We start from the raw sequence: 12,550 nt of genomic DNA, 5'->3' as shown, positions 1-12,550 counted from the left end.
AATTTGCTTCTGGTGCCATCATAAGTGATACTTATATTCTGATGTGTACATTTTTCGATTTTTACTCTACCTGAGTAAATCTATGTTTAGCATGGGCGGCCCTAGTGGAATCACACCGCTGACCCTGACAGCATTAGTGCCATGCATGCATTGAGCAAAACAACTGAACTCTCAAATTAGTTTTTGTTTGATTGTTGCACCATAATAAACCCAGCTTATACGCAGCGTTGTGCATCAGTGAGCCTGAGCCTGTCTCCCCATCTGACCCGCTCTCCTGCAGGTGGAAGCAGCAGCTCCAGGAGCTCAGTAAACTGCCTGCGTTTGCCCGGGTGGTGTCAGCTGGCAACCTGCTCAGTCACGTGGGCCACACCATCCTGGGCATGAACACTGTTCAGCTCTACATGAAGGTCCCAGCCAGCAGGATACCAGGTTAGTGCACGCACACACACACACACGCACGCACACACACGCATGCACGCACACACACGCACGCACACACACACACACACACACACACACACACACACACACACACACACACACAAGCACACACACAATCACAATATGCACACATTCACACTATTTACATGAAAGCAACGTGAATCACTCCCAGCCAATATTTTCTGCCAAAACAAGAAGATTCTCACTACTTCTTTTTATATACCAGAATTTATATAATTGTATAAATAACAATGTACAGCTTAATGTGTCAGTTTTGGTATAATACAGTAGTGCAGTTTATGACTGGGCGCCGCCTCTGTCCCTCCAGGTCACCAGGAACACAATAACTTCTGTTCGGTCAACATCAACATCGGACCAGGAGACTGTGAATGGTTTGCCGTACCCGAGCCCTACTGGGGAGTGATGAGCAACTTCTGTGAAAAGTAAGAGCTTCATTCTTAAAGGAGAATCCAGCTATTTTGCCACCTGGACCCCTGTTTCCATAGCTTTTTGTGTGACTCATCGGGGCAGTGGCGCTGGAAGTACTTTTTTTTTTTTTTTCAATAGTATTTTTATTAAATTTTCAATTTTTCAAGACAAGACAGACAAAGACAAAAAACAAAAACAAAAAGACAGGGCAGCTTAAACACTTCACAAGGTCACATATGTGGACAACAATGAAGAAAAGGATGGACAGATGAATGAGAATACGAAAAAATAAATTAAATTAAATTAGATGTACAAGGGAAAGGGCAGTATTCAGGTGGTAGTATCACTTCGGTTGGGATATCCAATTGTCAGTGTCTCTGCTAGGTTAGGGTCGATATATTTCAGGTAAGGCTCCCACACTTTATAAAAGATATCGGTTGTTGAGTGCAGCATACATGTCATGAACTCCAGAGGCATAAGCTGCATAATTATCTGGTGCCAGTTCCTCTTTGTTGGAGGTTTGTCTTTAATCCAAAATAAAAGAATATTTTTTCTAGCAGCAAAAGTTAATAAATTAAATAGCCGTTTGTGATGTTTATAAACGAGTTTCTTATGGGGAAGACCAAGAATAAGGCTGACAGGGTCTGGGTCCAACTCCACACCAAAGATGACGCTCAACTGCTGCACTATGTCTGACCAGTATCGTTCTATCTTTGGACATGACCATATGCAGTGGGTGTAATCTCCTACCTCTATCTTACACTTAAGGCAGAGGGGAGACAGGCTAGCATTCATTTTATGACGAAGGCTGGGTGATATTTGCAATCTATGTATAATTCTTAGCTGCATCGACCACAGTCTGTTGCACACAGAAATTCTTTTGGCATTATCAAATATATCACACCAGTCCTCGTCATCAATCTCCACCTCAAGGTCCCTCTCCCATATCTGCTTGGTGGCCAGAGTGTTCAGAGTAGAGGTAGACCTTAATAAACTATAAAGAAAACCAATAAAACCCTTTCTTGGACCAAGTGAGAGTACCCTTTCGACCTCAGAGGCTTCTATATTTGTTGTTAATGTTGTACGCCGGAGTATGAAGTCCCTCACCTGCAGAAACCGAAAGAAATTTTGGTGTGACAAATTATATTTTTGCTGTAACTGGTTAAAGGACATCAGAATAGGGCCATCAAATAAATCCCCTAAAACTAGTAGCCCCCTATCCTTCCAAATGTTAAAACCAAGGTCACTAAGACCTGGAGGGAAGTCAGGGTTCCCCTGAATTGAAGTAAGAGGTGATGTTAGTTTGGTTCGGCCCTCCATCGATCTAACCAATTTCCATGCCTTTAGAGTGTTAATAACAATTGGGTTTTTACACAGGCTTTTTACTGAGGCAAGGTTTCTAAGAAATAACAGGTTTCTGAGCGGACAATCACACTGAGCGGCTTCAACATCTAGCCATATAGAGGACTGGTCTCCCCTCAGCCACTCAGCCATAAACCTTAAATGTGCAGCTGCCTGATACCATTTCACATTTGGGAGATCTAAACCACCAGCAGCTTTAGGCAATTGTAGTTTTGCCAGTTTCAATCGAGGCCGTCTTTTGTTCCATATAAATGAGCTCAACCAACCTTCAATGATCTTAACCACCTTATTTGCGAGAATAATGGGCACCATCTGGAGTGGATATAAAATCCTTGGTAGGACGTTCATCTTGATGAGCGCGACCCTACCCAACCAAGACAGCGGCAGGGACGCCCAACGTTCAAGATCACACTTAATAATATCTAAAAGAGGGGTAAAATTAGCATTGTACATCTGTTCAAATGAGGGCGTTATACGTATACCTAGGTATACAAAACCAGAGGGGGACCAGCGGAATGGGAATGGATCAGGGGCATCGGGGACTGTCTGAAGAGAACCCAGTGGCATAACCTCAGACTTTGAAAAATTTATCTTATACCCTGAAAAGGAACTAAACAAAGTAATAGTATCAATGAGGCATGGGACAGAAATATTTGGGTTTGGAAGTACTTTTAGTTAGGGGGTGCTGTAAGGAAGGTAGTCTCGAAGAACATTTGGCGTTTTTTGGACTTTCATGCATATTTAGAAGAATATTTAATTTTAAATTAACATTAGGATTATACTGTTGTGATGTCATTATTCAGTATCTTCTCATTTTCTCACTCACTTTCATGTAAGCACCTGCTCTCCCTTTAGTCGTTTTACACTACAACAGACAGCAACACAGGCATAAACACTGAACTTATCATTATTATGGAAAACCAGATTATGATGAAAATCAAACACTTTTGAAGAGAGAGCGTATGAAATAAGATTAGAGCTGGGAAGCACAAACTGTTTTTTCAATGCATTTTGTTGGTGGTATAAACACAAGACAGCCAAATCCAACAATTTCAAAAATCCCATCTCTTGCCACCAGGGGGTGCTGCAGCACCCTCAGCACCCACCTTCCAGCTCCCTTGCATCGGGGCAACAATTTCTGAATTTGATCCAGTATTGAGCAAGATCGCTTCAACTGGGAAGCCGCGCAACGGCCTGGAGCAGAGGCAGGCACACCGTGCATGTACTGTCGGTCCACTAAACAAGCTTATTTTTGCAACGCACAGGCTCAGATTGTTTTTTTTATAGGAGGGAGAAAATGAATGATTCACAATAGTTCACCCTGCCTGTTGCTTGGCCCTGTCTCTCTCTCTCTCCTCCGCTCTTCAGTTTGTATGACCTGTTCATCGAATTCAAATGCCTCATCCATATTCTCAAAATCATATTCATAACCTGATGCTGGCAGATGGTTTGTTTCACAGAACCATCTGGGAACTCGGTTATCTTGGAAACCGGTTAAAAAGAGCAGGCACTTAAAAAACAATACTTGGGTGAAGTAACGTTACGCCCTCTGCTGGTATAAAAGTGAATACACAGTATGTGAGCGCTTGAGAAATGATACAGGTCTGTTAACCAGTTGATATATTTTTAACCGGTTAAATTATTTTAACGCAATTAACCAATCATTATCATCCCTAATTGTAATTCAAGTCAGCTTCTGTACCTTTACCTACCTGTACCTAAAAAAAAATACTTGGCAGGTGATTGGAGGAGCCATCTGTCTATCACCGTCTATCATCACGAGCTAACTTCAAATACTTAGGACCACCTCCTCCTTCCTTGCACGCTGATTGGCCAAAACCAATGGATTGAAGCATGGCGAGATGGATTTGTCGCTTGATCATGTTCTCGCGCAAATCCAGCTGGCTGCCTCGCAAGGTTAAAATTATTCAGGCCTTATGTACATAAATCTCAATAAGCTACGCTTTCTGTGCTCCAAACAAACTGCTCCCGGCTTGTCTCCTGCAACAACACAACTTTCACAAGACTTGAGCGAGACTTGGATCAAGCAGAAGGTAAATAACAATCATTAACTTGATCTCTTATAAAAACAATCGGAGCCTGTTCATTGCAAAACCAAGCTTCTTTAGTGGACCTACATGCACAGTGCACGTATGCCCCGCCTGCCTCTGCTCCAGCTCGTTACGGGGCTGCCAGCTGATGCGATCTTGGTCAATAACGGACCCAATTCAGAAATGAATGTCCTGGTGAGTTACTTCGACACAAAAAGTTAGGAAAATAGGGTCCACGTAAAAAAATAGCTACGGTAAATTAAAAAAAACAGTACTCAACCAAATTAAATTGTTTCTCTTGGCTGCCGCAAAAGGTTAAATCCAGTACATAAAACATTAAAACATCAGCTAAGAATATTTACTCTCAGATGACTCCATGGAGTGAATGCCACATGTGCCCATAAGATAAATATGTGTGCTTGTAAGTGGCACAAAAGGTACAGAAGCTGACTTGAATTACAATGAAGGATGATAATGATTGGTTAATTGCGTTAAAATAATTTAACCGGTTAAAAATGTATCAACTGGTTAAAACACCTGTATCATTTCTCAAGCGCTCACATACTGTGTATTCACTTTTATACCAGCAGAGGGCGTAACGTTACTTCACCCAAACTGCTGGTGCCACAGAAGTAGTCCAGCATTGGAGCATTAATGCATGGGAATGAGCCTTTACACAGGGTATCTGTGGGGTCTTCAAAAGTATTAAAAGTTGATCAATCAATTTAGGGAAAATTAAGGCCCTTAAAAAGTCTTAATTGCCATTTGAGAGGTATTACATTTTGTAGCTATTGTGCTGATGCTGTTAAAGAAGCATATGATATTGTCCAATATCGGATCGCAGACCCCTGAATTGAATCGATATCGTGTCTGGGCAGACTTTGTGATATCAGGAAATATCGTATCGTTGTCCAAATAACCTATATAATATTGTGTTGTGATGAAACTTGTGATTTACACCCCTATCGCTGATGTGACAAAACAAGTGACGTTGAGGTCTTGAAAAAGTCTTAAAAAAGGGCTTAAATGGTATTGAATTTAACTTCAGGATTCCTGCATATACCCTGTTACAGTAAAAGAGGAAAATGTGCAATGTAAATGCCTCATGGTGGAAAAGGACATGATGCCGATAAACATGGTGACGGCGAGGGATTTCATGAGCTACTGAACTATATTGAAGCAGGCTATCATGTACCCTCAAGAGCTACAATCGCTAGCCGCATTGAGAGGCCTTAAAGCTTCTTTGTTTCTATGATTAACGTGTTCAGATAACGGTAAGGACAATGCACGCAATTTGCAACCCTAATTACAATTAGCGGCGATGGGAGGGGGGGGGGGGGGGGGGGGGCGATCACTTTAATCTTGGCGAAGAAGGAAAATGGAAGAGTTGCACTGAAAGGGAGAAAAGGTGAAGCAGTAGAGTGGCGCATCTCACCAGACGTAACCCCATTTGAACTCGTATGTGCATCCAACCCTCCCTCCTTCCGTCCCTCCAGGAACAACATCAACTTCCTGATGGGTTCGTGGTGGCCCAACCTGGAGGACCTGTACGAGGCGGACGTCCCCGTCTACCGGTTCATCCAGCGTCCGGGCGACCTGGTGTGGCTCAACACGGGCACCGTCCACTGGGTGCAGGCCATCGGCTGGTGCAACAACATCGCCTGGAACGTCGGGCCCCTCACCGGTACGCCCGGGGGGGTTATGGGATAAGGAGGAGTCATGTATGTTGGGGGTTTACGTGACGGTCTGGAAGATTCTTGGGCAAATATGCAAATGTTTCACAGCATTTTCTCTGATTCTGTTGGTAAATTATAGTACATTGTTGTTGTTTTCTTTTGAAGTGAGATGTTTCTATCAAGTTGCAAATGTCCCAACAACCCTCTCTACAGTATTTACAGCAGCATCTGAGGACAGATCTCCTTTGTTTATTTAGAAGAATACTCTTGGAGATACATATTTCAACTAGGCAAAGGAAGGCAGAGTTTACAACCCTGTCTGACATTGCACTTTTACAGCGTCTTTAAAGTGGCTTTATCTATACTAGTGAGCTGTAAGCTCGCAAGACCACGAATGTGCCTTTGGGCTGAATGCAAACTGTACTTGCTTTGCATTTCTCCGTCTGTTTCACCGCTGTGCAAATAACATGAGACTTAATAAACTGTGCTTTCAGCCCACCAGTACAAGCTGGCCGTGGAGCGCTACGAGTGGAATAAGCTCCAGAGCGTTAAGTCCATGGTTCCCATGGTGCACCTCTCCTGGAACATGGCGCGCAACATCAAAGTGTCCGACCACAAGCTGTTTGAGATGATCAAGTGAGTCACCAAATCCTTCCCTCTCTTTACTTTAACAATCGTTAAGCTCGTTCAGCGTGTCGACTTTGCGGCGGCCGTCTTACACGTTTGCTCGAGTGTTTGCGCTCGCAGTTTGCACAGGCTGAAGTCTTTAGGTGGTGACGCGTGTGTTTGCATGTCTTGTGGACCCTGCGTTTTAGGTACTGCTTGCTGCGGACGCTGAAGCAGTGCCAGTGGGTGAAGGAGGCCCTGGCGTCAGCCGGCAAGGAGACGGTGCTGAGGCCGAGGAGCAGGGACGAGCCGGCCCACTACTGCACCATCTGTGAGGTCAGTGAGCTTCACCGTCGGCACGAGGGGGGAGCTTTCACAGGATCTCAGCTTTTTGGACGCAGAAACTCATACTTACTTCTGCTGGAAGACTTATCGTTTCTCAATTGTTGTTTTCCTGTTCACATCCCAAATAACACCCTCCCCCCCTAAACATTTTGTTTGTTTGGAGCCAAATCTATTTGCCCAGTTGTCTATGCAGGTCTAAATCGGATCATTTGCAGGCCTTGACAAGTTCTCGCACAAAATGTGTGGAAAAGTATGGGAGGAAAAAACATATTTTTTGGTTACCAATGCACATATTTTAGGTAGCTGTTGTAGACCGTCATTTGGAGGTGCGATATTCGTTGATGTGAAGAATAATCTTCAGCGACAGTGACATAGCCAAGTTGACCTAAAAAAAAAAAATACTTTCTACAAATCATGTCTATTCTATATTGAGCAGTTGAATCAATCATTGAATCAAATCAAGTAAATGTTGCATAACTGAAAGTCAAACTTGAACAATGAATCCTTCTATCTTAGTTGTGAGTTTTCACCCAACTCCCATAACATTGGGATCTCCTGGTATGCAAATGAATTTGAATGATGTCACACAACGTACTCCTGGGTTATAGGGATGCACCGATTGCGCTACTTTTGATTTTCTTGGCCATTTCCGATTTTTGAATAGTCTGACTTGCCGATTCCGATTTTCTTTATAAGAACAATAATTGACAGCTTACACAAACATTTTTGTAACTTTGCTTTAATAGAAAATTAATATTGATGTAACAATTCTTATCATTTGCATAAGGAGGACCATCTCACTCAAACACATCTCAGAATAAAAGTGTTCCAGGTTACTGGACAGAGCTTTTCTTTTTTGTGCAAATACGATGAATATTAAAAAGAAAATCCAGTATATCCCACAGCTATCATGCATTTACTTTTCCAAAAGAAAACAGGTGCAACAGAACATCAAAATGTTATCCACGGACAAGGAATTTATAGCCTGGCTCCAGACCTTCGAAGCCACGCCCACTCCACAGTTGTGGATTTGGCTGTTCTAGGCTGTTCTTGAGTAGAACGGGAAATTCCTTTTTGAGTTGACGATTCAGTCTGAATAGTTTACACACAGAGGCCGAAATTTCGTTTTTTTTATCTGCCATCCAGAAAAAAATTGTCACACACAGAAAACTTTGAACACTGAGTCCGATGCGTTTTATTATTCAGTCGTTCTATTCACAATACGAAAAACAAATAGGCCTAGTCCTCTCCTGTATACTGGACACAGTATGTTCACATTCACCTCGCCAAGCCGGCTTTGGTGCGCCGTGGCCGGGTGCTGCAGCACCGAGGGAGAGAGGTGAACGAGCCGCTCAGACTGGACTCCAGCAGGACTCGGCCAGTTCCTCCGCGGCTTAGTTTTGACTTGCATGTGTGACAAACTGCGAGTTTTGTGTCTTCACTGATGGTGATGAAAAATGTCCACACTGAGATGCTGGCGTGTGTCTGTCTGGTGGCTGCTTCCTTTTGGCTGCAGCCCATCTGTGTCGCTGCTTTGGGGTGCATGCACGTCACGTGAAAAAAGGGGGGTAGCCGACCGGCACACAGAATCGGATATGTAGACTGACCGGCGCAGGTCGCCGGTTGGGGCCGATACAGTCATATATTCTGCTGTTTATATATGTAGCTAAGTCTTTCGATGATCGTAAGACAACACATACATGCTGTTTTATAATAATGCAGATTTTATAGAGTTTTATATAAAGTGCTTCTATTTATGTATGTAATGCAATGCTGTATAACAGGGCCGGCGCCAGGATGAAATGACTGAGGGGGCTGTTATAACTGGCGAGGGGGCTGATTTTTTTTTTTTTTTTTTTCGATTTTTTTTTTTTTTTTTTTTTTTTTTTATATGATATTTTTATATCGTAAAACATAGGTTATATACCCGCTATGCCTATTTCTGGACTTTTTAACCATAATAACCTCTGAAAAGCACAATAACACAAGAAAGACTACTATTTAGTAGGGTCATCTGTGGCACTTCCGTGACCGTGGAGAGCGAAGGTCCGTTTCTCAATGGATTTGTCATCTAGGAGGGTTAATAAACAAATTTAGCCGGGGTGTATTTTTAAAAAAGGCGGGGAAAATATTTGAGAGACCAAAATCCAAAATGTCTGCCGTGGAAATGAACTTTTTAATGGTTTGACCTACAATGATGCACAATACATGGTTTCAGAGCTTATTCTGGTCAAGGAATACATATTTGGTGTTTATATAATGATTTGACTTATTTTTTACCTTCAAATCCAAGATGGCTGCCAATTTTGAGCTCTAAAAGGCAGTTCTTTCAAAATCGTCCATTGAGCCTTCATATTAGGCTTGAATGACAGGTCTTCTCATGATGAGTTGAATAATATACAGTATACGTACACAGAAGTAATCTCTGAGGTCAATAAAGTCAATGTTTGTGTGTAAACAACAGTTGCTGATTTGCGGTTTCCCATTAAATAGGGTAGGCTACTGAGAATATGGTGTCCAGTTCATCCCATCACATTTTCATAATGAACCAAAAACAATTTTGCACTATAGCCTAACATAAAATAGTATTCTGTATGCAAAGCTAGCAAGGTTAGTTGCTTGAGCTGAATTTAAAGGTCAACTCAAAACAAACAATGAAATTAACTTTGAAATTAAAACTGAATCCTAGGCTACTAAATTTCATCAGCACACAGTAAAGGAAACTTGTCTTTGAACTCAGCTGACTGTCTAGTCCTAATCCCTGTTGTGCAATGTCCCTTTTCAGTGAAGTTTTAGTTTTTGTTAAGAGTATGGACTTTTAATCTTGACCTTGTTGGTAGGCAACGGCCCTTTTTCAGTCAAGCATTTTCAGATTAGCTCAGTCAGTCTGTGAAGCAGTCAGTGTCAGCACTTGCGCGAGCTCGCTTTTTCTCTAACTAATGTTAACATTACACACTTTAAGACACTTTGTTTGAGGATATAAAAGGAGGTACGGTGGTGAAGTGGTAAGCACTATCGCCTCACAGCTCGAAGGTCGTGGGTTCGATTCCCACCTGGGACGATGTGAACGCTGAAGGAATGCGTGCCCGTCCGCATGTCTCGGGCACGCCTGCGGCCTCGTGGGATAACAGCTTATCAGCGGGATATATGCCACAACACCACGCAGCTCGAGTGCTATATTGCTTTTATAAAACGGTTTCCAAGTATAATAATATAATAATAATAATACTATAAGTCCGACTGGCATGGTATTCTGATAGAGTCAGTTGAAACACTACTGTAAGGCGGGACCGCAAGAACGTGCGGGTGATTTGATTGGATCGTTCTGGAGACTGAAGTTGACATTGGCCAATCCTGGCGCTTGCTGAGAAGCTGAGAGCTTTCTGGAAAGCCGACAGGCAGCTCGAGCGCAGCGCTGCATTCTCAGCGCTTGCTGAGAAGCTGAGTGCTTTCTGCAAAGCCCGACACCAACTAACGTTACGGGGTTAAATGCGGGGTTAACAGCCTTTTTTTTGCAAAGAAGACATTAGCCCGCATTTATTCTTGTACAAAACATAATTTTCTGCGAAGTATTAGTAAAGTTATAAGCGAAGATCGATTCACAAGGATCTGACAGCTGTCTCCATTTGTTTTTTTTTAGGTAACCAAAGGCTTTTAGTAAGAGAGTTGCCATGGCAACCAATAACCCATGGCCATGGGTTATTGGAGTGGGTTATTGGATTTATACAATGGCTGTGAACCAATCAGATTGCTTGATTTGAGAGAGCCGTTTTATAATTCTATTTAATCTTCAGTTATGCTTAAGCAAGCCAGGCTGTTTATTTTCAAAAGCAAATGCATATGTCAGTTGACAGAAGTGTGGAGACAGATAACATTAACTTTAGCTAAAAATAATAACGTTACCTAACGTTAGCTAACACCAAATATCAATGATGACTTCTGCAAATAAAAATTGTTTTTGCATTTGTTTTATATGTTCTTGATGGTAGAACTATCTTTAGACTAGTGAATAACGTTGATATCCGTAAACAAAGTGTCTTAAAGTGTGTAATGTTAACATTAGTTAGAGAAAAAGCGAGCTCATGCAAGTGCTGACACTGACTGCTTCACAGACTGACTGAGCTAATCTGAAAATGCTTGACTGGAAAAGGGCCGTTCCCTACCAACAAGGTCAAGATTAAAAGTCCATACTCTTAACAAAAACAAAAACTTCCCTGAAAAGGGACATTGCACAACAGGGATTATGACTAGACAGTCAGCTGAGTTCAAAGACAAGTTTCCTTTACTGTGTGCTGATGAAATTTAGTAGCCTAGGATTCAGTTTTAATTTCAAAGTTAATTTCATTGTTTGTTTTGAGTTGACCTTTAAATTCAGCTCAAGCAACTAACCTTGCTAGCTTTGCATACAGAATACTATTTTATGTTAGGCTATAGTGCAAAATTGTTTTTGGTTCATTATGAAAATGTGATGGGATGAACTGGACACCATATTCTCAGTAGCCTACCCTTTTTAATGGGAAACCGCAAATCAGCAACTGTTGTTTACACACAAACATTGACTTTATTGACCTCCGAGATTACTTCTGTGTACTTATACTGTATATTATTCAACTCATCATGAGAAGACCTGTCATTCAAGCCTAATATGAAGGCTCTATGACGATTTTGAAAACACTGCCTCAAAATTGGCAGCCATCTTGGATTTGAAGGTCAAAAATAGGTCAAATCATTATATAAACACCAAATATGTATTCCTTGACCAGAATAAGCTCTGAAACCATGTATTGTGCATCATTGTAGGTCAAAGCATTAAAAAGTTAATTTCCACGGCAGACATTTTGGATTTTGGTCTCTCAAATATTTTCCCCGCCTTTTTTAAAAATACACCCCGGCTAAATTTGTTTATTAACCCTCCTAGATGACAAATCCATTGAGAAACGGACCTTCGCTCTCCACGGTCACGGAAGTGCCACAGATGACCCTACTAATTCAAAATCAAATAAAACATTTGACATTTCACAGCAGCAGATTAAGGCATTAATAGAGGTTCAAGGCTTCATAGGTTCAAATTTAATAAATAGCTACATCTCTGACACCTTGTGACAACCAAAGCACAGCAAATAGCGCTTCCCTGCCAATTCTGAAACAACAGAGCTATGTTTACAGGGGGTAGCCTACATCAACTTAAACTGATCAAATTTGATGAAGACTGCAGAAACAGCAGCCTAAACATGTCAGGTACAAACATTGCCTAACTGGCCTTTATAGATGAACTGTTCTTTAAAAAAAAAAAAAAAAATGTTTTTTTTTTTTTTTTTTTTTTTCAAGTGAGGGGGCCGAAAATTGAACTGAGGGGGCTAAGCCCCCTGAGGCCCCCTCGTGGCGCCGGGCCTGCTGTATAATAGAAACTGTCCACAGAGGAGGTGAAAGCAGTCGATCACTGAGGATGCCAGGGAGCTAAGATCACATTCAGATAAAATCACAAGTATATTTAGGTTTAAATGTTATTGCCATTATGTGACAAGAAACAAGTAAGCAGCCGTGAAATCGCACAAATCAAGATAGAAGGTTTTTTGGAGAGAGGAAAACGTTCACTTTTCCCCCTGTATTACGCAAGTTCAGATGTTGAAGAACGCACTC

The 12,550-nt window shown here is 41.8% G+C and overlaps 1 protein-coding gene across 1 annotated transcript in view; it reads left to right on the top strand.

Annotated features, from left to right (window-relative positions):
* Positions 1-12,550, top strand: part of LOC310773854 (lysine-specific demethylase 6A-like) — a 115,384-nt gene that overhangs the window by 90,462 nt on the left and 12,372 nt on the right. Inside the window, exons 23-27 of the mRNA XM_083633836.1 lie at positions 281-429; positions 770-884; positions 5,780-5,967; positions 6,454-6,595; positions 6,775-6,901. Coding sequence (XP_083489962.1) covers positions 281-429; positions 770-884; positions 5,780-5,967; positions 6,454-6,595; positions 6,775-6,901 — 721 coding nt within the window. The remainder of the gene's footprint in view (positions 1-280; positions 430-769; positions 885-5,779; positions 5,968-6,453; positions 6,596-6,774; positions 6,902-12,550) is intronic.

The sequence above is a fragment of the Poromitra crassiceps genome (assembly GCF_964638095.1).
Source record: "Poromitra crassiceps genome assembly, chromosome: 3".
Taxonomy (NCBI): Eukaryota; Metazoa; Chordata; class Actinopteri; order Beryciformes; family Melamphaidae; genus Poromitra; species Poromitra crassiceps.
The sequence above is the reverse complement of the archived record's forward strand: the minus strand, read 5'-3'. Positions and strand labels throughout refer to the sequence as shown.